We start from the raw sequence: 25,134 nt of genomic DNA, 5'->3' as shown, positions 1-25,134 counted from the left end.
ATCAAATCAGTGTAATTATAGGCTTAATGTGGTATAACTAAGGCTTCCAACGCTACAATCCACAAACCCAGTGTGAATTCCCCACCATCTCAAACTCCCCCATTGCTCGACTTTGTAGGACTAAAAAGGCACAGGGCCTGATCCTAGGAAAAGGGAAATGACGTGGTACTTTGGGAAAGTAGAAACAGGCAGGAGTTAGGAGCTTTCTTCAGTAATTTCAGCAGTGTTTGCTGGCTCAGCCCGGGAGGCCTGACTCTGCGGCTCTCGACTCACGGCTGGGCTGGGCTGGGCAGGGCTGAGCTGCCAGCGGGAGGGGCTGCAGGAGCTCCAGAGCCGGCAGGCGGAGGTGGACGAGTCCAGCCTGCACGTGCTGCGCTGCGCGTGTGACTTCACGCCCTCAAGGAGCCTGCATCGGGCTCCAGATAGTAAACAGAAATGAGCAGTTTGTGCGGATGTAAAACCTTCACCTGTATTTTAAAATATATACACATGTGTATATATATGTATATCTATGTACGGCAGGAAGAGACTTTATTCTTAAAGAGTCCTTAAGTTTGTTTACAAATAGTATATAAAGGGAGGAAAGGACTGGCAGGGGACAGTCCCAGGCGGACGTCCCGCCAGCGTGGGTGGACACGGTCCTTACTCTGCTGGGCACTGGGTCCCATGGAAGCCCTTCGCCCCGAAGCTAGTGGGCCCAGCCTGGTCGAGCTACAGCCCGTGAAGACAGGTGGAGGTGGAGGTACCAGACCCAGAGCCCTGACCGCGCCGTTCAGCAGTCACTGTGCAACCTGGACCCTGCGCCTCTGTTCAGGAAGATGAGAACAAGTGTTTCAAGTGGCAGACGCCTGGAATTCTAAGTGTTCTTTGTGAATAAAAGTGTTATGGTACAATCTGGGGGAAATGGTATTACTACGGTTGGTAGAAGCAGAGTTGTTCTGCATACACATAAAATAACAGTCCTCCTAGAAAGCCTGGCTTTCAAGCATGCATTTGTGCAAAAACCCCAGTTCCGCACAAATCAGTCACTCCTATGTGTGAGCATGTGGCACAGTCACATTTTCAGTATCCTCCTCTTCCCTGAAGCAACCGTCTGCACGCGCAAACCCGCCGCACGCTTTATCTTAAGTTCTCTGGCTCTTCTACCTGTAGGTGGTCATCTTTGGGGTGCTGGGCCCCATTCTGTAGGGCCTCGGGCTGGCTGGCTGGAGCGGCGGGAGTCCCCGGGGGACTCTCGGGGCTGCCGGCTTCTCGGGTGCTTTGCTCCAGCCCGGCAGACAGGTGCTCCACCTTCTCCAAGTCCTCAATGTGACTGACCGAGCTGGTCTCACTCACGGCATCTGAGCCTCGCACAGACCTTTTAAATGGCTTCTGGCCTAGGGAAGACAGGATGAATGGGGATGGGCGGCTGAGAGCTGGGCAGGACCAGGGCTCTCCGCGCACCCTGTAGCTGCCCTTCTTCCTGGGAACCAGCAGCCAGCCCTGAATTCTTGGCTCCAAAGCATCTTAGCTTCCTTAGAGGAAGACACTGAGAGCTGCTGTCATGGTACTGATGGTATTGGTGTGTCCCCACCTCCCCCCGGGGACTTTGGAGGGTGTGTGTGTGTGGGGGGGGGCTGGGATTAAACCCAGGGGCTTGCCGGGCATGGTGGCGCACACTTATAATCCCCGCGCTTGGGAGGCTGAGGCAGGAGGATCGCACAGGTTCAAAGCCAGCCTCAGCTACTTAGTGAGGCTCGCAGCAACTTAGTGAGACCCTGTTTCCAAATAAAATAGAAACTAGGTCTGGAGTATAGCCCAGAGGTAGAAAAGCCTCTGGGTTCCACCCCCAGTGCCAACAAACAAACAACAAAACAAACCCAGGGGCTTTTTACTTCCAAGCTACATTCCTATCCCTTTTATTATTTTATTTTGAAACAGAGTCTTGCTCAGCTGCTGAGGCTGATCTCTGAGCTGTGATCCTATTTCAGCATCCCAGATACTGGCATTACGAGCGTGAGCCACCATGCCCACCTTTGAGGTGACCTTTTTTTCATTTTTATGCTACTGGGGATGGAACCCAGGGGCATTCTACCTTTGAGCTACACCCCCTGCCTTATTTTATTTTGAAAAAGAGTTTTGGAGGGTCTAAGTTGCGTAGGGTCTTGTGAACCTGTGATCCTCCCACTTCAGCATCCCAGGTACTGGGATTATGGGCTTGTAACCCCACACTGGACTTTGAGGTGATCTTAATGAGGAAACGTTCAGGAGAATCAACACCACAGTGAAATACTGCCAGCTCTCCAGACCCTGACTTGCCCCTTGGAGAATCACCAAGGCATTCTTCAAGGTGAAATCTCAAGGCTACTGAATGGTAATTTTTTTCTAGTCCTGGGGATTGAACCTTCTACCTTGGAGTTACACCCCCCAGCTCTATTTTATTCTTTATTTTGAAACAGGGTCTCACTAAGTTGCAGAGTTACACAAGTTGCTGAGGCTGGCCACAAACCTCCTAAGTACTGGGAGTACAAGGGTGTGCCACTAGGTCTGGTTCCTGAAGGTAATTTCAAGGGGCAGTGACAGTTGGTCTTAAGTGATAAGAAACAGGACTCTGGGTTAAAGAACCAGAAGAAGGAATGCAAGTAATAGCAACCAGGGAAAACCGGTTAAACATGGTACAAAGGCTATTTTCCCAGGAGAAATACAACTAATTTTTTCCCGCACTGTTGGACTCGAGCGTGGAAACTGGGTACCTGGAAGCCTCTGTTTGCTGCGGACGCCTGAGGGGGTTGGGGGCGGTGTCACTCCTGTGCCTTGTACTTTGTAGACATATGTGTGTTCCGTAGACTCCAGAGAGCCTGCCAGGGGAAGAAAAGACGGGAGTAGGTGGATGCTCCTGGCCCAGGCTACCGGGGAGATGCCACCTGCCCTGGGTCAGCTGGCGCCCCAGCGAGCTGTGGCAGCTTCCCACAGACCACCGGATACTCGGCAGCCCTGAGTGTGAGAGGGCTGGCTGGCAGGCCCTTCCCCGTCTCCTGAGCTCCAGGAACGCCGGCCGGCAGCGTGCACCCACGTGTCTGACAACTGGGCCCAGCTGGGGAACACACTTCACAAAGCGAACGGCTGCCCCTCTGTGCAAGGCTGAGGCCTGGCAGGTTAAACATCAGATTATCTTTTTTATCGTGACAATGCGCTCATCATTTCCTGGGGGAGGAACTGAAGGGACTTCAGGGCTCAAGAGTATTACTTCCTTGGTAGAATAGGAAAGGCGGTGTCATGGCTTCACTATCGTCCCCCAATTCCAGCTACTGGCCATCTTGATGGCGGCCTGCCTTGAAATACGAGGCGCGGTGCTGCATGCTACATCTTGGGTTCCCTCTTTTAAAAGTAGCAGAACACTCACTCGTGAGGCCTGCAAGGACTTGGAACCCTCAACTCAGATGCCTGAGATACGCTGCCCTGTGTGCTGAACAGCGGGACTCCCCGCCGGCAGGGCAGAGGGCAGACAAGCCTCCCCCGGGAGCCGGGCACAGGAGCCAGGGACGGGCGTCAGCATGAGCGTGGGGAGAGGGGCATGTGGCAGTGCAGGTAAAGATCTGGGCAGAGACCTGTTATCTCACCTGCTGTTAAGTTAAAAGTTCTCCCCTTCTGTGAAGCTTGAACCGGAGAAAACCAATTCAGCACGGATCCTACCACGGGGATCTGCCGGAGCACACCCTGCAAAACACAATGGCCTCAGGGTGGCCTGGGGTGCAGGGCGCAGCCAGCAGCTCCTCCCTCGGGGTGCCTCACCTCCTCCAGAAGCCGCTCCTCATTTGCCTTCTGCAGCTGGACCTGAGCTTCCTGAATTCCCTTCCGAACCACTTCTGTCATGTTTTCCAGGAGCTGTGTGAGACCAAGGAGAGCACTGTTTGTCAAAGCTTCTTGAGTGGGGCCCAGAAGAACTCAACACAGTATCAGGGACGTTTTTCAAAAGTGTATTAGTGATAGCAGGGCATGATGAGCAAGCCTGTAATCCCAGTACTTGGGAGGCTGAGACAGGAGGACCGCAGGTTCATAGCCAGCCTCAGCAATTCTGCAAGTCCCTTAGTAACTTAGTGAGACTCTGTTTCAAGATAAAAAATAGAGATGGGGGTGTAACTTGGAGGTAGGATGCCCCTGGGTTCAATCCCCAGTAACACACACACTCACTCCAAAAAAAGTATCAGTAAAGGGAATTCTACATTTAAACACCAGAGTAAAAATCAAACAGAGGATAAAGTACTCATGGGGGCCCAGGCAGACACACCTTGGTGACCACCCTCATTTGCCAGGCAACAGAGGAGAAATGACTACTCACACCTCCAACACATTGGTCAACACTTGTGGTCAGAAGTGAGGACAGGCCTGGAGGGCCCTACGAAGGCGCCCATGGTGAGAACAGCACGCTCCCAGCCCCGTCCAAGCTTCCTTCTCCCCCCTGCCACAGGTGCATCTCACGGCCTGTGTCTGCTTCCTCTCAGACATGCCTGGCTTGGACACTGTGTCCTTCATCCTCATCGCCCGGCCTCCTGCCAACTGGCCAGTGGAAGCAGGTATTTCTGGTGGGAAGTCCATTCTCAGAAACACCTGCCCCGTTCATCCTCGGGCCTGGCTCCTGAGGAAGTCCTCCCCGCGCCTGCAGGCAGAGGCACAGTTCTCCCCAGCGCTAGCTCCTTCTGCCCCACAGCACTCACTCCCTGCTGCCCGGTGAGTTCACTGTGGGCCGGGGCTGTGGCGAGGCCACCAAGCACTCCAGACACCTGGCAAACATCCAGCTCACAGGAAACATTTACTAGCTCTTTGGAAAAGAACAAATGAGCAGACATTTCCGAGGACAGTCTTTTCCTTCGTGACCCCAGCTAGCTGGCCAGCCCAATCCCAGAAAAGGCTGGAATCAAGTAGTCTTACGGACCCTGGAGTTCTCCTCAATCTCCCGGGCTGTCACTGCAATGGTCTCCACTAGTTCAGAAACATCAATGTCGTCGCTTGCCATGCCGACATAAACGCAGCTCTTCATGCTTTTGTACTCGGGGCCTGTGGGAAGAAAGGACAGATGAGCTGGGTTCCTCCATCCTGTTGAGGCTGAGGCCCATGCCACTCTGCAGCGCCATGCAGAGATGCCGGCATCAAGGAAGAAGAGGCCGCTCGCAGGGAGGGGGAGAGCGGCCGGCCCTGGGAGCCCCACCTCCACCCCCAGAGCCAGGGCCTCCCAAGACAGGAAACCCATATTCCTTCCAGCCAGCTAGAAAAGGTCCTTAAGTTCACAGTGGACTTACAAAAGTAGTAATTACCCATTTTAAATGTAAGGTCAGATTCTAGTTCATTTAATTTCTTCAGGAGTCCAGCATGGATTTTTTCCCCCTCTGGGTCTGATTTCAAACTGTTCTTATCATCATTAGCATGTTCATACCTAAAAACAGTATCCAACAGAAGTACTTCAATCCCAGAGATCAAATGGACAAAGGCGCCTTTGACAGTGTCTTTTTCTTTTTTTTTGGCAGTACTGGAGATGGAACCCAGGGGCATTCTACCTCCGAGCTACACCCCCAGCCCTATTTTTTATTCTTTATTTTGAAACAGGGTCTCACTGAGTTGCAAAGGGCTTCAGTAAGTAGCTGAGGCTGGCCATGAACCGCGATCCTCCTGTCTCAGCCTCCTGAATGCTGGGATTACAAGCGTGCGCTGCCAAGCCTGGCTCGATAGTGTCTTATGACTGAAAAATTTCAAGAAGATCCTAGGTAAAGCCCAAGTCTTTGGCAAGGTCGCATGTGCAGTGAAAAGGAGGTGTGCCTCAGCGGGGAGAGTGCGCAGGACTGCACATGCTGACCTGGGGACAGCACCCTCTGCCCCAGGACCTAGCCTTTCCTTACTCATGTGCACGTCCCGTCCACCGTGAAGGGTGGCCAGCTGCTGCTATATGTGCCCCGGGGCCTCTCCAGGCGCCAGTGGGTGGCACGGCAGAGCACAGGGTGGCACTGCTTCCCTGCACTCAGTGGCCCAAATCCTGGCTGCCTGGGCCTTTCCGAATGGCCAGATGTCTTGCACTTTCAATGGATGAGCATGTGTGACTTCATATAGTCCTCTTATCACAAATAACCTACCCGCGTGCTTTATATAACAGTCTCTAAGGTCCTGCAACAGGCCAGATCTGTACCTGACAGCCCCAATTCCAGGCCAGTTGGGGTCATCCACATACAGCAGGCCCGCCGTCCCTTCCACTTCCTGCTTGAACTCTTCTCGGAGCTGCAGCGTACATGTGAGCACTGGCAGTTTGCTTTGGATGCAGGTTACAAGTTGATCTACGTCCTCCCCTCGAGTTCCTAAAACTGAAAACATTCGGAATGTTGGAGAAATGTTTGAGGAACAGCTGACAAGGAGCAAGCAGGGCTCCCGTCAATGATTTGTAAGGCCAAAGGCTCTATGTTTAGCCAATTCACTGGAGCTGAGGAGTTATTAAAAAGAGGCACTCAACACAGATACGGAAAAACCGGGTGTTAAAAATGAACACAGCCGGCTGTTCCTAGTGTCAGTGTTTTTGTCTTTCATAGGAGATTTAACACACCATGAAACTTTCCAAGACAAATCACATTCTTCTGGCCACTTCTGTCAGGTTATAAACATACCATCACAGGTTAAAAGCAAGAGGGCAACCACAGGTTTGCTCTTAATGAGGTGCTACAAATTGAGTGAAAGACAAGCCTTTTGATGGGTTTGTGTCTGAAATGCCAGGAGGGGCAGGAGAGGGCGATGGCAATGAGCCATGCAGGGGTCTCAGCAGGCTACTGCCCCTCCCTCACTTCCATCTGCACACGGGCTGTCCTCCAACCTGCGATTCTCCTGTCTTGGCCTCCCCAGTACTGGGATTACAGGCATGTGCCATCACACCTGACTTTTTATGTCAGTTTTTTAACCATTAGCTGAAAAGAAGATAGTAAAAATCACAGATTCGAGGCCAGCCTCAGCAATTTAGTGAGGCTTTCAGTAACTTAGTGAGATTGTTTCCAAATAGAAAAATAAAAAGGTTTGGGGGTATAGCTTAGAGGTAGATGCTCCTGGGTTCAATCCTCAGCAACACACACACACACACACACACACACACACACACACACACTCATACATGCACACCACCAAAAGCACACATGTTGTCTACCTTAAATATATTTAATAAAAATGAGATTAAAAAGAACAAAACAAGCTGGACATGGTGGCGCACGCTTGTAATCCCAGCACTCAGGAGGCTGAGACAGGAGGATCATGGTTCAGGAACAGCCTCAGCTACTTAGTGAGGCCCTTTGCAACTCAGTGAGATCCTGTTTCAAAATAAAGAATAAAAAATAGGGCTGGGGGTGTAGCTCGGAGGTAAAATGCCCCTGGGTTCCATCCCCAGTACCACAAAAAAAGAGAACAAAATATGTTGTATACCTTAAATATATACAATAAAAAATACATGCAATTGATTAAAAAAGTCCAGATGGCCAGGCTTATCCCATACCAGAAAATCAGGATCTCTCAGGTAGCCCTGCTGCTAGCAGTCCTTTGTTTGTGTTTTGGTCCTGAGGCTGGAACCCAGGGGCATTCTACCAGCCCATTTTATTTTGTTTATGAGCTATACCCCCAGCCCATTTTATTTTGTTATTTGGAAACAGGGTCTCACTAGGTTGCTGAGGACCTCACTAAATTGCTGAGACTGCTCTTGAACCTGTAATCTTTCTGTCTTAGCCTTCCAAGTACTGGGATTACAGGTGTGTGCCACCACACTTGGCTTTTCTTCTTTTTCTTTTTGCACTGGGGATTAAACTCGGAAGTTTTTACCTCTGAGCTACTTCCCCAGCCCTTTTTTTTTTCATTTTGAAACAGGGTCTTGCTACATCACTGAGGTTGGCTTCAAACCTGCAATCCTCCTGTCCCAGTCTCCCAAGCATTGGGGCCTAAAGGGCTACAGATGAGTCAAATGTATAGCTGGAGTGAGAATCAGTGGAACAGAAGACCCAGGGACACAGGACATCAGAACATGGGAATTCAAGGGAATTTAGAAGTCTCATTCCATTTCTGTGAAGTTACACTGGAATGCTAATCTACCTGAATGCAGACCAAAAGAAAAGAAAAAGGTCCTGGAAACCACAGACCTGTACCTCATAAAAGAAAAAATGCATCAACCTAACAGCCTGGACTTCAATGAACAGGAACTGTTTCTTCCAGAACAGAAGAGAGAAAAGCTCAGGTGCTGTACCTGCCGCTGTCATCAGGGGACTGAACCGCATACACATGCCTTCCACCTCCAGGTCCATGACAGTGAGGCCGCTCACAGGCACCAGCTGTTTCAACTGCTCTCCCAGCTGCAGGGAGAAAGAGCGTGAGTGTGGCCCCTGCCCTCCCTGCTCAGCCCCAGGGCAGAGGGCTCATGGACCCACTGTTGATCGTCTTCAGACAGCCTTTAAGTATGTCCAGCAACTCCTTCCTAAAAACAGCACATCTCACATTTTTCTTACTAATATATATTTAATAATCTATGAAATACAGGTAAACCAGAAACATAAAAAATTACCCATATCACTCAAACACTGACTGTTGAAACTAGAAATACTTGGAACAAGAAATCAGTTATACTGGCCAGGGTCATCTCTCTGTGCATGCATGGAACGTTCATCATAAAACGTGGTATTCTTCACACTGTTCAGTGACCTGCATCTTTCCATTTCATTAGTGCTGACATTTCTCATCTGCCTTAAACATTAAGCTCCAAGGTTTGTGGCTGTGTTGAACTGCACCGCATGGCTGTAGGGTTACTTACTCATCAAACCCTCTAAGGACTGCTACTGCTGTGTGAGCATCCTTGCATCACTTAGAACACCCCTAAGACTAAAATCCTAGAGGGACGACCTCAAGGCCCAAGAAGCCGCTGCAGCAGCATGCCTATCTGTGTCCACACTGCCAGACTGCCAAAGGTGCTCGGGGCCAGCCTGGGGCCCCCGACGCCGTGCTGACGTCACCCGAGCACCGCGGAAGCTGCGCTGCAGCTCACGCTGCACTGCTGCTTACACCTTGAGCCAGGAGCAAGGAAATGAACAAGTGAGGAAACCCGGGGAAGGACGCCGAGGGCACGCCGCGGGCACGGCATGCGAGGCAGACCCCACCGGGCGCGGAACCCAGGCCAAGCCCAGGGCCCTGGGGAGGCCCTTCTCACACAGGGCCGTGAGCAAACCCAGCCATGAGGCCGGGGACGCTGCTCTCAGGAGACTGGGAAAAGGCAGGTGACCACCATCCTTACCCAGCGGTTCAGCGCGTCGCAGGAGTGTCCCTCCCGGCCAGCTGTTGGAGGTGCCATGTTGGGAGCCGGGGCAGCTGTAGACACTGGATCTGAGGTCAAAACACAGAAGGCATTCACTTCCAGAAACAGAGCTAACTAAGCAAACACCGGAATGCAACCCCATTCTACTCAGCTCCCAATAATGAAAACAGCAGATGGCTAAAATCACGTGTCTCTGACAGGTTTAACACTTTTTTGTGTGTATGTGGTACTGGGGGTGGAACCCAGGGGCTTTTCTACCTCCGGGCTATACTCCCAGACCTATTTTATATTTTATTTGGAAACAGGGTCTCACTAAGTTGCTGAGAGCCTCACTAAGTAGCCGAGGCTGGCTTCGAACCTGTGCGATCCTCCTGTCTCAGCCTCCCAAGTGCTGGGATTACAAGCATGCACCACCATGTCTGGCTAACACTTTTTTTTTTTTCTCATGAACTATGTAACATTTGAATTATAGAAATACAATTCTTACTGTATCGCTTAATTTCTTTTTTGTGTTACTAGGGATCAACCGCTGGTGCATGCCAGGTGAATACGACTAAGACACATTTCCCAGCCCAGAATCTTTATTCTCATTTTTAAAAAATTCAAGAAATTTTGAGAAGCAATGTAGGCAAACCTTGTAGGTTAACGACTGGTCTCCCAAGCCTTGTGCAGGGTCAATCAGAATGCCCAAGAGTACCTACGCAGGCTTCATAAAAATTAACCTCCCCTCAAGTGGTGGGGCAGCAAGTCATGCGCAGAGCTCACTTTCTAGGCCAGGAAACAGACCACGAAGAGAAAGAAAAGTCGCTCTGTGTTGTCGCGAGTCACCGCAAGAAGGCAAGGTGTCGACACGTTGTGGAATCGCTTCAGAAGGGACAGAGGGGGCTCTCTGGGGAGGTGGGTGTCTTCTGGAAACCTTCATAGTAGGAAGGCAGCAGCCACAGGAAGAGTGGGAGGCCGCGAGTGCGAAGTGGGGCAGCGGCGGCCACGCTACACGCCAGAGAGCGCAGGGCGCCCTGGGGAGGTGGGGCGGGTCTGACTGGAACGCAGTAAGTGGGGCCGTAGGGGCCAGGGCGATGCGCCCCAGCCTCGAGGGGCACCGGGAGCTGGGGCGTCACTCGGCAGCCACCGTGGGAGAGCGAGAGCTCCGGGCGGGCGCGAGCACACTCAGCTACTCCCAGGGCTCGCCCAGGGCCCGAGGGGCGCGGCCTGGGCAGCTGAGCAGGCCTGGGCAAAGCTAGTGGCACCGACCCAGAAAGTATCCAAGAAGAAGGGCCAAGAATCTCCACTTTTCAAGGGACTCTTTCTCAGCCACTCCAGTGCTGGCCTGGCAACTGGCATCTAGTGACCACGGCTTGAATCACAGCCGATACTGCTAAAATGCTATGGCATTCAGAATGGCGTTCTGGGGAAAGCCCATCTCCTTGTCTGTTTAGTACCTGGAGGGAGCATCTCTGGGAGAGTCATTTCAGGGAGACACCAGAAGACAAGAGCAGGTGATTCTTCCTCATCTTGCTTCATGCAAAAAAACCAAAACCCACTGGTATCTCTGCTGAAATGATGACCAAAGACATAAAAAATATTTTTAAACTAGCCAGGCGTGGTGGCGCACGCTTGTAATCCCAGCATTTGGGAGGCTGAGACTGGAGGATCATGGTTCGCAGACCCTCAGCTACTTAGTGAGGCCCTCCACAACTCAGTGAGATCCTGTTTCAGGTGTAGCTCAGAGGTCGATTGCCCCTGGGTTCAATCCCCAGTACTGCAAAAAGAAAGAAAGAAGGAAGGAAAGGAAAGGGAAGGGAGGCTGGCTGGCTGGAACTTAGTGAGACCCTGTGTCAAAATAAAGAATAAAAAATAGGGCAGGGGGTATAGCTCAAGGGTCAAATGCCTCTGGGTTCCATCCCAGACCTGAAAAAATATATTTTTAAAATGTTTAACTTGGCCAGACGTGGTGGGACACACTTGTAATCCCGGTATTTGTAGCTTAACTATAAGAATGCCCTTGGGTTCAATCCCTAGTGACACACACACACACACACACACACACACACACACACACACACACACCCCAAAACCTATTTTAACTTGAAATAGAACTGAAAGTCCTTAACACAGATACAAAAATAGCCCTCTTTAAAAAAAAATCACCTACCTGAGCCTGGCAATTCCTGGAAAAACCTGAACACGACGACGGGGGAGCTGAGCTCATCCTCCACCTGCAAGAATGGAGTCTGCTATCACCAAGGGAGCCACTAAGTGCCCAACACCTGCAAAGTCGAGCAGCGGGCTTGGAAACCAAGCTAGGGACACTCTACTTTGTACATAAATCCACTTAAAAGTGCAAAAGTTAATCTCAGTTTCTAGAGAAACAAAAAACAAAGGTTTGGTAAAATTTTTAGAAGTAGGAACAATGAACTAACTCTGAGTGTGCACTGTGGATTCTAAGATTAACATCTGACACTGGTATACTGAAACTAAAGCAGGAGATAATCTGAATATTAATAAACCTAAGTCCAACATTAAAGATAAAAAAGGCAAGAAAAAAAGTGAACTCGGAATCAGTGTTGAGGGCGCCAATGCTTTCAAGAATCCCAGAAGTTATTCAGAATTTACTAGGACTTTTTACACCCATACAGGAGGGTGAAAAATGCTTTCTCTACACCTTGTAAAACTCTGAGAACCAGATGCAAAACCTGCAGCACTGTAGACACCAAGCCTAGCACTGCGTGTCTGTACTTTCTACATATATCTACTTTTCTCCAGTGTTCAGACTCAGTACCAACGGCGTGGATGGATCTCCGGAGGATGACAAGCTCCCTGCGCCACCACGGCCTGGCCAGCAATCCTGCTCTGCACTGACAAAGGGGCGCGCAGAGCAGCCATGCCCCTGGAAGGCTGCGGCAGGGGGGCCAACCCTGAGCCCGAGCACATCAGCGCTCCGGTCTAGGCACAAAGCCGCTGTCTCAAGGCCAAGTGCGATGACTCACGGGCCACGGCAGGAAGCGCTAACTCCATGACAGGGAGTAGCTGGCCCCAGAACTTCTCCACTAACTTTTCAAAGAACCGTGTAGATGTGATCTAGATCAAGCAAGGTTCACATTCAGATCTGCTAATTATTTACTGAGCCAGTTCCAGTGCTAAAAACTTTTGTATCTGTCATCTCCTTTAAATTTCACATAACTAAAACTATAAATGCCTTTAAAGGAATAAGGACTTAATATTTAAAAAGACTGGAGTAAGCTCATTAGCAAGGAGGAACAAAAGATGCCAAAGTAACCCGCCTTCTCCGTGTCCAGCGAAGGCCGAATGACCTGCGAGCCAGCTCTACGCGCCAGCTGTCTTCTTCCCTTTCTTCCTTTCCTCCCTCCTTCCTTCTTACTGCTAATCCCAAGTGTCAGCGTGCAGGAAAAAGACTGTACAGGGTTATATATGTAAACTTCTGGCTCTGTCAACATGGAACACTGAGCTAACACTGAAGTTATCAATTCCCGTGTTAGTTTCTGGGGATCAAACACAGGACCTTGCACATCCTAGGAAAGAGCTGCATCCCCAGCCCCTTAAGTTTTAAATACCTGAAATGATGGATTAAATATAACTGACAACCAAAAAAATAAAAGTTTAAACCATGCTAGGCTCACAACAAAGGTGAATTCAGAAAGAAGAGGAAACAGGACTGAGCTGGGTGGCAGTGAAGGGGAGCACGGCGGGCCTGCACCTCGGCTTCCACGACCAAGGGCAGTGGTGGGTCTGCACCAAGCCCGAGAAGCTTCTACAGGAAGAAACCATGAACAGACATGACTTCAAAGTAGTAAGTACAATGAAGAAAGGCCCCAGGCAGAGTGACGGCGGCAGTGGGAGGTTAGAGCAGAGTGGTCACGGAAAAAACCTTCTGAGGAGGGGGATTTGCACTAGGATGTGAAAGCTCAAAACCGGCCATCAGAAGTGGGGCGCAGCCAGTGTTTTCAGGCAGAAGGAAGAGACATGCAAGGGGCTGCCGTGAGGAGTAGCCAGGAATGCACTTCAGCACCAAGAGCCATGCACGACAGCTGGTGAGCACCTCACAGCCTGTAGCCGCGAAGGTGAAGAGGAGGAGCAGGAGGAGGAGCAGGAGGAGGAGGAGGAGGACGACGACGACAACGATGACTGACAGGCCACAATGATCTGCTTCTTCTACAAAAACAGCAGCCACTGGGAGAAGGGGTGGGGCAGGGTTTGTGTGGGCTGGGGGCATTGCAAAGATGCTCCAAAAGAACCGGTGCTTAACCAGCTGCAGAGGCTTAGGCCTGAAATCCCAGCTACGTAGGAGGCTGAGGCAGGAGGATCAGAAGATTAAGGCCAGTCTGGACACAGTAGAGAGAACTTGACTTAAAAAAAAAAAAAGCCTGGGTGTAGCTCTGTGGTAGAATGCTAACCTAGCACGCACAGGCCCTGGGTCCATCCCAGCATAAGAAAAAACAAAAACCCCTGGTCATCAGCTAGCACCATCGGATCCCCACCGCTTGAAGGAGAATGAGGGAGAGGGCACCAGAGAAGGGCCCGACTGGGTTCAGTAAGGCATAAAGCCCCAGCGCTCCTAGATTCCCAACTGCTTGCTCCGTCTAGCCCATACCTCGGGTCTCTGTTTGCAACTAGAGATGTCCAACCAACATACTTTCATTTGACTGTTGAACTCACAGGCTCAGCAGCTTAAGAAAATGGCTCAGCTGGCATGGTGGCGCACACCTGTAATTCCAGTACTTGGGAGGCTGAGACAGGAGGACTGCAGGTTCAAGGACAGCCTCAGCAAGTAGTGAGATTCTCGGCAAACCTAGCAAGACCTTGTTTCAAAATTAAAATAAAATTAGGCTGGGGGTGTGGCTTGGAGGTAGAATGCCTCTGGGTTCAATCCAGTACTCCCCCACAAAGAAAGAAAATGACTCCATATCACAGGGCACCCCAGCACTTCTGAGAGAACTCCAAATCTCCTTAGAGTTGGCCCTCTGCTCTCCAACACACCGCTCTCCTCTGTCAAGGCCCCAGCTGGAACTCCGGTCAAGTGGCTGCAAGCTCCTGCCAGGAGGCAGCGCAGAGCCCCCACCCCTGACCCTGCTGTGCTCCAAAACAGAAATAACTGCTAAGCTGAGCCCCGAATAAACTCAAGTGTTGGTTTTATTTTTTACTTATTTATTTTTTGTGGTAGTGGGAATGGGACCCAGGGGCATTTGACCTCTGAGCTACACCCCCTGCCCTATTTTTTATTCTTTATTTTGACACAGGGTCTCACTAAGTTGCAGAGGGCCTCACTAAGTAGCTGAGGCTGGCCGCAAACTGCAATCCTCCTGTCTTAGCCTCCCGAATGCTGGGATTACATGTGTGCACCACCGTGCCTGCCTAAATATTGTATTTATTTATTTATTTAGGAACTAGAAGTTGAACCCAGGGGCATTCTACCTCTGAGCTACACCTCCAGCCCTATTTTTCATTCTTTATTTTGAAACAAGGTCTAAGTTGTGGAGGGCCTCACTAAGTTGCTTAGGCTGGCTGTGAACCTGCGATCCTCCTGTCTCAGCCTCAAATCCTGGGATTACGAGTGTGCGCCACCACACCCGCCTAAGTATTGGCTTTAAACTTAACTCTATTCTGCACAGTTAAAGAAACACTTGTCAAAAAAACACTCCGCGAGCCTATTTAAATACAAACCTGATCTATATATTTCTAGAAATTCTAAAATACAATGAAGCAAAACATGAAAACATTTCCACTTGAACCAACCCTCATCTTGACTGTTAGCAGCACTAAATCCCCTCATCTCTTTGTCTACCCCCTATCTTGAGGGGCAGTCTCTGCGAGGTTCACTTTAGGAAGACACCAGGAGACAAGAGCAGGCCACTAGCTTCTCACTAGTGGCCTTTCTCACTCCTCTTCTGCAAACCAAGACTCTGGAGCCAGGTTTCAGAGTAAGAGGCCAAAGCATTCAGAGCCACAGAATGACTTTTGTATGGGCGTGCTAAGGTCCTAGGGCAGGTGAAGTCAATGATGTTTGTAAGTTCTTTGTACAATTTCTAATTTTAATAGGATAAAAGAATTATGTGAGCTTGTAATCCCAGCATTTGGGAGGCTGAGACTGGAGGATAGTGGTTCACGGACAGCCTCCACTATTAAGTGAGGCCCTCTGCAACTCAGTGAGACCCTGTTTCAAAATAAAGAATAAAAAATTGGGCAGGGAGTGTTAGCTCGGAGGTCAAATGCCTCTGGGTTCCATGCCCAGACCCACCCCCCCCAAAAAAAAAACGATTATGTGAAAAGCACTACAAGAATTTAAACATTGTATAGTACAATTTTCTTGTTTTCAGGCTAACCGTATAACTAGGTCATAAACACAAGCATAATTCTCTTCCAAAGAGTATGGCTTTTTCTGTTTGTTTTGTTTTTTAACTAGAGCTGTCACAATTCAAGTGAAATATTACACATCTGAAGAAAATCATTCTGGTTGCTAAAGTTAAAAAAGTTATTCACCAGGTATGGTGGCACGTACTTGTAATTCCAGTACTTGGCAGGGTGAGACAGGATTGCAGGTTTGAGGCCAGGCTCAGCAACTGAGTGAGACCCTGTTTCAAAATGAAAATAAAAAAGAGCAGGGGGTATAGCTCAGAAGTAGAATGCCCTGGATTCAATTCCCAGTGTACACACACACACACACACACACACACACACACACACACACACCAAGTTACTTATTTCACAAAGAGGACACCATACCAAGATTTTGATGTGATCCACTTTCTTCAAACCTTCCTGCAATCGCTGACTCTGCAAATGACAAAGACACAACTTGTGTGATTCCATGAGATAGACACAGCGTGTTAATAGTTTTTGTGGGGGCTTTGAAGGTCTGCAAACAGGGATCTCAGGCACACAAAGGCACCTAATACTTGAAGATTTCTAAGTTTGACTGCCAAATTTTCCAATCCGACATTACAAATGTTCTTCATAAAAGTTATATGCAGTGATCCAATAAAAGGGTGTCTAACAAGACACATGAATCTGTCCTATTAGCAATACAAGTCATTTATTTAAAAACTATTGAAGCCGGGTATGGTGGCACACACTTGTAATCCCAGCATTTGGGAGGCTGAGACAGGAAGATCGAGGTTCACGGACAGCTTCAGCTACTACTTAGTGAGGCCCTTTGCAACTCAGTGAGACCCTGCTTCAAAATAAAGAATAAAAAATAGGGCTGGGGGTGTCGCTTGGAGGTAGAATGCCCCTGGATTCCATTCCCAGTACCACTAAAAAAAAAAAAAAAACAAAACTATTGAGTAAAGCAAGGCGTATGGCACATGTCTGTAATCTCAGCTATTTAGGAGACTGTGGCAGAAGGATTTCAATTTCAGGGCCAGTCTGGGAAATTCAGCAAAATCTTGTTTCAAAATAAAAATTTGTAAAAGGGCTGGGGATGTAGCTCAGTGGTAGAGCATACGCCCAGTATGCAATAGGCCCTGGGCTCTATCCATAGTACTGGGGAAGAAAGCTACTGAGTACAAAAGTGAGCGAGCCCCCGCGCCCATAAAGTGATATCTATCTTTCTAGGTCGTTGTGAAAATTAAATCAGTCAATATAGATTATGTGCTTGGAAAGCGTCTGGAGCATGTGTGCATCATGGAAGTGGCAGCTACCGTCATCTTCATGATACAGGATCTCAAGCCCAGTCCCCTCATCATGGAAACGAGGAAAACAATCTTCTCTAACTCATGGGAAGGGGGTGTGTTGATTCAAATGCTCCTGAGTGTTTGGTAGCTAATGTCAGCATTATTTCAGCATTAGACTCTAGGTTCCTCATGGAGCCTAACTTTTCTTTTTGCAGGGCAGCGGACTGAACCCAGGGCCTCGCACATGCTAAACGAGAGCTTGTCCAGTGAGCTCCAGCCACAGCTGTTTCTGTTTTAATTTTGAGTCAGGGTCTTTCTAAGTTGCCCAGGCTAGCCTCAAACTTAAATCCTTTGTCTCAATATCCTGAGTAGCTGGGATATAAAAGCCGCCACCACATCCAGCCTGAAAGTAAAGTTGTGGGATCAAGAGCTGACACGTGATGCCAGGCGTGGGGGCGCACGCTTGTGATCCCATCATTTGGGAGGCTGAGACAGGAGGATCGCGATTCGGGCCAGCCTCAGCTACTTAGTGAGGCCTTTGCAACTCAGTAAGACCCTGCTGCAAAATAAAGAATAAAAAAATAGAGCTGAGGGTGTAGCTCGGAGGCAGAATTTCTCTGGGTCCACCCCCAGTACGAAAAAAAAAAAAAAGAGTTGCCACGTGGAGAGCGCACCCCAGTGCTGGCACTGAGGAAATGCTCAGTAACTACTGCTCATGAAGACATGACGCTGACGCTCAGAAGAGGGGAGGAGGAGGAGACTGCCGTCTGCTTCCCAGGCACGTGTGAGTGAGTCTGGACACGAGGCACGAGCGTGCGCTAAGCACACCTACGCACAGTTAGCAGAGAGGCTGCAGGAAGGCACCACAACTCCTCAGGGGCTTGAGATCAGCTGCGGGCTTTGCTCACAGAAAGATGCCAGAGCGGCGGTGACTCAGGGGCGTGGTAGCTAATGTCATCATTATTTTCCTGCACTCTCCAGGCCAAGGGGAATTGAAAACGTTCCCTCGAGTGCCCAAACCTTCCCTAAACTGACCGAGTTACTACGGCAATACAGCCTTCTCTTCCCAAAGAACCAAATCAAGACATGAGCTAAGAGCATGATGACAACACTTTAAAAAATGGTGCTTTTGTAAACATAAACTATTTTTAGGGGGATGCTGGTGTGGAACCCAGGAGTATTTTACCTGAGGTATACCCCCAGCCCTTTTTTTAAATCTTGAAACAGTGTCTTACTAAGTTGCTGAGGCTGGCCTTGAACTTGTGATCCTCTTGTGTCAGTCTTCCAAGTACTTGGATTTCAGACTTGCATCACCGTGCCTGGCTTAAAACTACTTTTTAAATGTGTACAGGAACTAACCTAGCCAGGCAGGGTGGTGCATGCCTAAAATCCCAGTACTTAGGAGACTGAGACAGGAGGATTGCAGGTTCAAAGTTACCCTCAGCAATTTAGGAAAAACCCTGTTTCCAAATAAAAAATGAAATAGGGCTGGGGGTGTAGTTCAGATGTAGAATTCCTCTGTGTTCAATCCCTAGTACCACACACACAAAAAGAAACTAGAGATAGTAACTGGGTTCTATGCCTAGTACCATAAATAAATAAATAGAACTATAAGCAATAAATTTATGTTGTTTATAAATTACAGAGCCTAATTTTGTTATAGCAGACACATGGTATATGATACTAACTACAGCATAATTATACAGTCTCACAATTAGAAGACTTTAAATGCAAAGATAATTAGATTTGTCCCAAAACTCTGCAATTTGGGAACCCAAGCCAATATATTAAAAATATCCAGCCAAGCATGGTGGCACATGCTTGTAATCCAAGTACTTGGAAAGCTGAGTCAATCGAGACATAGCCAGCCTCAGAAGCATGAGGCACTCCACAACTTTGTGAGACTGTTCTGAAATTTTTAAAAAATGGAATAAAATAGGACTAGGGGTGTAGTGGTACCAAAAACCAAAATTCATATTGTCCACACTGAACCTTTAACCTCCATCTTCCCTCACCCTGAAAGGCAATCAGGGTGAGAATTTATCCTCCTTTCTGCTTTCTCCCCTCCTTCAAAACCTTCTTGTGACTTCTTTTCTCATCCTGGCTGACACTGGTATTCCTTTTAATCAGATTGCATCCAGATACGAATGCTGAATCAGTGCCAGCAATCTCTCCTTCAACTTCCAACAGAAAACATATAGTCAGTCAGGCAGCTTCCTTATGAGATGGTAGAATCAGATGGTGAGGTATCAGATGCAAGGTACATAAATGAAAGATTTTTCTGTCTTTTTTGTGTGTATTGTAGTGGAGATTAAACCCAGGGGCATTCTACCTCCAAGCTACATCTCATGCCCTATCTTTTGTTCTAAAATAGGGTCTCACTGGGTTGCTGAGGCTGGCTGTGAAACTGCAGTCCTCCTATCTCAGCCTCCCAAGGCCTGGGATTACAGGCGTGCCTCACCAAGCCTGGCAATGAAAGCTCTTTCTGTCTCTTCTTTTGTCGAGGAGTCTTTGTGATTAATTTAAACTTCAAGTTTCAACTCACCAGTTGACACGCATGCTTTATCCTCTCCACAATGCCATCGAGGCCCAAGTACTGTAAAGACAACCACAGAGGCAGGGCGCGGAGTTTGTCTGCTGGCTTATTAGATGTAAGACCGGCAACTAATGTCTGAAAAAAGCCAATATGGGTGCATTAATCGAAGCCATTGGAGTCTCAGAACAGAATCAGCTGTTATGCACATAATACTTGTTACGTGCTGGACTCTATGTTTTGCACTGGCTGGCATCCACTGGACACACTACCAACTCCACGGGTACAAATTCTGGACAGCTCAGCTCAGAGCCTTGCTCTTATGGAGTGGCAAAGCCAAGAGAACCCCACTGGTCACTTTCCCAGAGCCAGAGCTTTTGGCCGCCAGGAGGCAGTCCTCAGAAGGTTGCAGAGTAAACACAAATGACTGGCCACCATCTACTGAGCAACTGCTTGAGCAGTAATCATATACCTTATTTTGCATGTGCCTGTCACAAACCGGTGTATGACCAAAGACTACACTTCTTCTTTTTCCTTACTGGGGGTGGAACCCAGGGGCTTTCTACCTCTGGGCTACACTCTCAGACCTATTTTATACTTTATTTGGAAACAGGGTCTGACTAAGCTGCTGAGAGCCTCACTAAGTAGCTGAGGCTGCCTTCGAACCTGCGCGATCCTCCTGTCTCAGCCTCCCAAGCGCGGGGATGACAAGCGTGCGCCACCACGCCCGGCTTCTTTTTTTTTAATAAAATGTCTCGCTACAACCTGTTGGAAAATGTGGATCAGCTGACTTAAAATGCTCCCAGTCGGTAGTTCCACTTCTGGGAACCCATTCTAAGAAAATAACTGGAAACACTGAAAGATGTTTCATTTGTCTCATTTTTTTCAGTAACAAAATAAATTTGAAAACATTCTATGAGTGCACAAATGGCCCTGAAAAACTGAACTGTGATATTTAAGTGATGAAATATTACGCAGTCATAAAATGTCCCTTCATACACACAGGGAAGCGTGGGGTGAGTAAATATCTATGGCATGGATTCACTTGGTTACAATTTTTTTTAAATGCAATAGTAGTGAAATCGAGGACGCGTCTTTTTCCGTTCTTTCCTGCATCTCCCGGTTCCGAGAGTCCGCTCACCAGGGCAGGGTCGTCGTGCTTGTACAGCGTCACGGTGGGCGCGGCCGGCAGGCCCAGCCACGGGCCCGGGGTCAGCGTCATGCTGTCACACTTGGTCGCAGCCTGCCAAAGAGAAACGACCTTTCATTAGGTAATCGGAGTGTGCTGGACCCAAGTCTCAAGAATCGAGACGTTTTGGGTGCCTTTTTAAAAATACCAGTATTGATAAATTGACAACATACCAGCACCGACGAGGAGACATAACCCAGGGCCAAGGTTGCCAGATTCACACTGGAAGGGAAAACAGAGTCTAAGAACTGATGCTCAGTGCCGCGCCTTGGCCAGCGTGGGCCTTGCTCAGTGCCGCGCCTTGGCCCAGTGTGGGCCTTGCTCAGTGCCGCGCCTTGGCCCAGCGTGGGCCTTGCTCAGTGCCGCGCCTTGGCCCAGCGTGGGCCTTGCTCAGTGCCGCGCCTTGGCCAAGCGTGGGCCTTGCTCAGTGCCACGTCTTGGCCAAGCGTGGGCCTTCCGACCAGGAGGCAGCGGAGCCGCGCGAGGGCACAGAAATGTCTTTCGGCTCCGTCATTAGCTTTTATTATGCAACAGAAGACGCGGATTCACAGAAGTTAAAGGAAAACCTTCAAAATGCATTTAATTAAAATGTGCTTCGGGTAGAAGAGACGCCACCTGCTCCAGAGCCGGGCAAATAACCTAAACTATCAGAGCATTCTACCTCCCTGGCCAGTGATCACACCAACAGATTTCTTCCTTCCTTTTTTTTTTTTTTTTGTATGTGTGTGTGTGTGTGTTACTAGGGATTGCGCCCAGGGGCATTCTATCCCTGAACTACACCCACAGCCCATTTTTTTTTATTTGGAAATAGGGCCTCACTAGGTTGATGAGAGTCTCACTACTTGTCGAGACTGTCCTCGAACCTGCAACTCTCCTGTCTCAACCTCGCCAGTCTGGGATGGCGGGCATGTCTCACCATGCCCAGGTAACAGGAGAACTCTGGCCCACTGAACATGACGCTAGAAAGAAGGCTCAAGTCGCTGCAGTTACTTTGTACCGTATGAGCAAAGTCTCTCCGCAGAGCTGACATGGGATGAGCGTCACCACAGAGAAGAGGGCCCGGCGCCCCCTCTTCACGAGGATCGTGTGCAAGCCCGACACGGGGCCCGCCATCCACCTACCCCTCCACGTGAAGCCATATGCCATACTGCTCGCAGAGCTCTTTCAAGCGCCCCACCTTGTCCGTGTGTCCTACTGCTGCAGTTCCTGCAAGAGAACAAGCAAGGACAGCAAAAGGAACAGGTATCTCCAGAGTCTTTATAGCATAAGAGCTGAATACACACTTCCTCCCTAGGCAGGAAATAACTGATTATGCCCCTCTTTTAATACAATTTTCTTTGTGGACGACTTAAAACCAACTTTTGCAAGGTGAATTATGTAAGCTTCTGTGTACTCTCCATTATATTTATCTGTATATATTTTTGTGTGTCTGAAAGCCACCCCTGTGTAATTGCAACGTGTGTGTGTGTGTGTGTGTGTGTGTGTGTGTGTGTGTGTGTGTGTGGCACTGGAGGTTGAACCCTCTGAGCTAAACCCCCAGCCCAATTTTATTTCTTATTTGGAAACAGGGTCTCACTAAGTTGCAGTGCGCCTCTCTAAGTTGTCGAGGCTGGCTTCAAACCTGCTATCCTCCTGTCTCAGCCTCCCAAGTACTGGGATTATACACACAGCCACCATGACCAGCCTGTAATTGCAGTCTTGTATGTAATAATTTTCTAACTGTGTAGACCTATCAGTTCATGATCTATGTGGCCCAGTCTCCCACTGAGATTGTGGGCTTGTCATTTTATACTTGCATTTGCTATCAGTTTTTTTCTTTAGTTTTCCTTTATTATATTTGAAAATTATGTTGATAAGCCTTCATCACTGTTAATTATTATGATACTGGGGACTGAACCTCAGCGCGGGGATTACAAGCGTGCGCCACCACGCCCGGCCATACTTTTGTTTTTTGAACATGCCAATTGAAGCCTTTATGAGTTGGCGGAGGTACCCTCAGTCTAGAAATATGACTAGAGGGGTGTGCCAATAAATGTTTTATTAAAGCATAATCCATATGCAATAAAACCCACTCATTTAAGTGAATTGTTCATTGAGGTCAATGAGTTGCTTTTGTTTTTTGGTGGTACTGGGACTGAACTCAGGGGCACTCTACCTCTGAGCTACACCCCCAGCCCTATTTATTTTTATTTTTATTTTTTGGTGGTACTGGGGGTGGAACCCAGAGGCTTTCTACCTCCGGGGCTATACTCTCAGACCGTTTTTACATTTTATTTGGAAACAGGGTCTCACTAAGTTGCTGAGAGCCTCACTAAGTAGCTGAGGCCGGCTTCAAACCCGTGCGATTATAGGCGTGCGCCACCACGCCCGGCTCCTATTTTATTTTTTAATGTGGAAACTGAGTCTAACTTCCTGAGGGCCTCATTACAATGCCGAGGCTGGCTTCAACCTACGATCCTCCTGCCTCCGCCTCCCCGGCACTGGGACTGCAGGTGTGCACCCCAGCCCCAGCTATCTATGAATATTCACACACAAGTCCTGGTGTGGAGATGTTTTCATTTCTCGGATAAATACCCACCAACGGACTGATGACGTGGCAGTTTTTCGTTTAGCCTTCTGAGGCACTGCCAAACGTTTTTAAGTGACTGTAATATTTTGCATCCTTCCCAGCAACGTAGGAGTGCGTCTTCACCAGCATTTGACACTGTATTTCTCAAATTCCTCTATTCTCACAGAACTGGTAGTGTCTTACCTTTGTGTGTGTGTGGTACTTTGGCTTGAACTCAGGGCCTCGGGGCATTCTAGGCAAGCACTGAAGTCGAGCCACACCCGCAGCCCTCGCTGTGGATTTACTATTTTTGTGGCACTGAGGACTGAACGTGGAATTAAGCTGTAAGAATTTATTCTACCTCTGAGCTACACCCCAGCCCTATTTTATTTTTTATTTTGAAATGTTCTCACTAGGTTGATGAGAGTCTCACTATTTGCTGAGGCTGTCCTCAAACCCGCAATCCTCCTGTCTCGGCCTCCCAAGCACTGGTACTACCAGCATGCATCACCATACCCAGCATGGTGGTTTTAAATTGCAGTTTTCTGACTACTGATGTTAATCATCTTTTGAGTGCTGTGTACTCATGAATTTTCTTTGGTAAAGTGTTTAAGTTTTTTGTTCATGTTAGGTCATTTCTATTGTTTGGTTTTTTTTCTGTGGTGCTGCAGATAGAACACAGGGCCTCGTGCATGCCGGCAAGCTCTCTGCCCATGAGCCCTCCGCACTTGCCCTCTTTTGTTTGTTTTAAAAGCTTCATTGTCTGTCTTTTAAAAAACTGTACTGAGTCGTAAGAATTCATTACATATTTTGAATACAAGTCATTTGTCAGAAAAATGTCTTGAAGATATTTTTCTCCCCGCCTATAGCTTGCTTTTCGCCTTCTTAACAGGGTCTTTTGAAAAATAAACGCTTTTAAATTCTTTTCTTTTTGGTGCTGGAGATTAAACACCAACAAGGGGCTGGCACATGTTCAGCACACACTCTACCACTGAGCTATACTCCCAGTCAAGCTTTTTGTTTTTATAAAGTCTAATTTATAGCCTGATAGTTCACACTGAGAAATATTTTCCTTTTTCCCCTTTCTTTTTCTTTCTTGAGATGGGTCTTGCTATGTGGCCCAGGCTGGCCTTGAACTTGTGCCTCAGCTTCCCAGTGGTTGGAATTACAAGCATATACCACCATGCCTGGCATTAAGAAATCTTTGGCCAGGCATGGTGGCGCACGCTTGTAATCCCCACGCTTGGGAGGCGGAAACAGGAGGATCGCGCAGGTTCGAAGCCTGCCGCGCTGGCTTAAAAGACCATTTCCAAATTAAAAAAAAAAAAGTAGAAAATAGGTCTGGGAGTGTAGCCCAGAAGTAGAAGGGTTTCCAGGAACCCCAGTACCGCTCATAAAAAAAAAAAAAAAGAAAAAAAAGAAAAAGAAATCTTTGTCTCAGCATGGTCACAAAGCCCTTCTTTCTCCTGGGCATTCATTCTGAGCCACACCTCCAACTCTATTTTAAGTTTTTATCTGAAAAAGGGTCTCACTGAGTTGCTGAGGCTGGTCTCAATCCTATGATCCTTCTGTTTCAGACTCCCAAATACTGGGATTACAGGCGTGTGCCACCACACTTGGCTTATAAATAATTTTTATATAGAGAGTGAGATAGGAGTTAATGTTCATTTTCTTCCTGTATAGATATCTAATTGTTCCAAGACCACTGGTAGAAAATATTATCCTTTCTCTTTTGAATTATTTTGACTATTTGTTAAAAACTGAGTGACCATATACGAGAGTTTATTCTTTGTTTTGGTGCTGGGGATTGAATCCAGGGGAGTTCTACCTCCAAGCTATAAGCCCAGCTATTTTTTAAAAATTGAAACGGTCTGGCTAAGTCACTGAGGGTCTCACTGAGTTGCTGAGACTGGCCTCGGACCTGTGATCCTCCTGTTTAGCCTCCCA

At 48.4% G+C, this 25,134-nt stretch overlaps 1 protein-coding gene across 1 annotated transcript in view; it reads right to left on the bottom strand.

Annotated features, from left to right (window-relative positions):
* Positions 1-1,119: 1,119 nt before the first annotated feature.
* The window catches only part of PDXDC1 (pyridoxal dependent decarboxylase domain containing 1), a gene marked incomplete at its 3' end in the record, with an annotated part of 37,801 nt that continues 13,786 nt past the window's right edge, over positions 1,120-25,134 (bottom strand). The window contains exons 8-22 of the mRNA XM_080703442.1: positions 21,761-21,845; positions 20,813-20,861; positions 20,592-20,693; positions 19,463-19,588; positions 16,028-16,078; positions 11,442-11,505; positions 9,269-9,357; positions 8,231-8,336; positions 6,155-6,326; positions 5,292-5,410; positions 4,913-5,034; positions 3,772-3,864; positions 3,600-3,696; positions 2,733-2,837; positions 1,120-1,376 (exon numbers count right to left, since the gene is read on the bottom strand). Coding sequence (XP_080559568.1) covers positions 1,120-1,376; positions 2,733-2,837; positions 3,600-3,696; positions 3,772-3,864; positions 4,913-5,034; positions 5,292-5,410; positions 6,155-6,326; positions 8,231-8,336; positions 9,269-9,357; positions 11,442-11,505; positions 16,028-16,078; positions 19,463-19,588; positions 20,592-20,693; positions 20,813-20,861; positions 21,761-21,845 — 1,637 coding nt within the window. The remainder of the gene's footprint in view (positions 1,377-2,732; positions 2,838-3,599; positions 3,697-3,771; positions 3,865-4,912; positions 5,035-5,291; positions 5,411-6,154; positions 6,327-8,230; positions 8,337-9,268; positions 9,358-11,441; positions 11,506-16,027; positions 16,079-19,462; positions 19,589-20,591; positions 20,694-20,812; positions 20,862-21,760; positions 21,846-25,134) is intronic.

Source organism: Muscardinus avellanarius (assembly GCF_963383645.1).
Source record: "Muscardinus avellanarius genome assembly, chromosome: 10".
Lineage (NCBI taxonomy): Eukaryota > Metazoa > Chordata > Mammalia > Rodentia > Gliridae > Muscardinus > Muscardinus avellanarius.
This window is presented reverse-complemented; position numbering and strand designations above follow the sequence as displayed.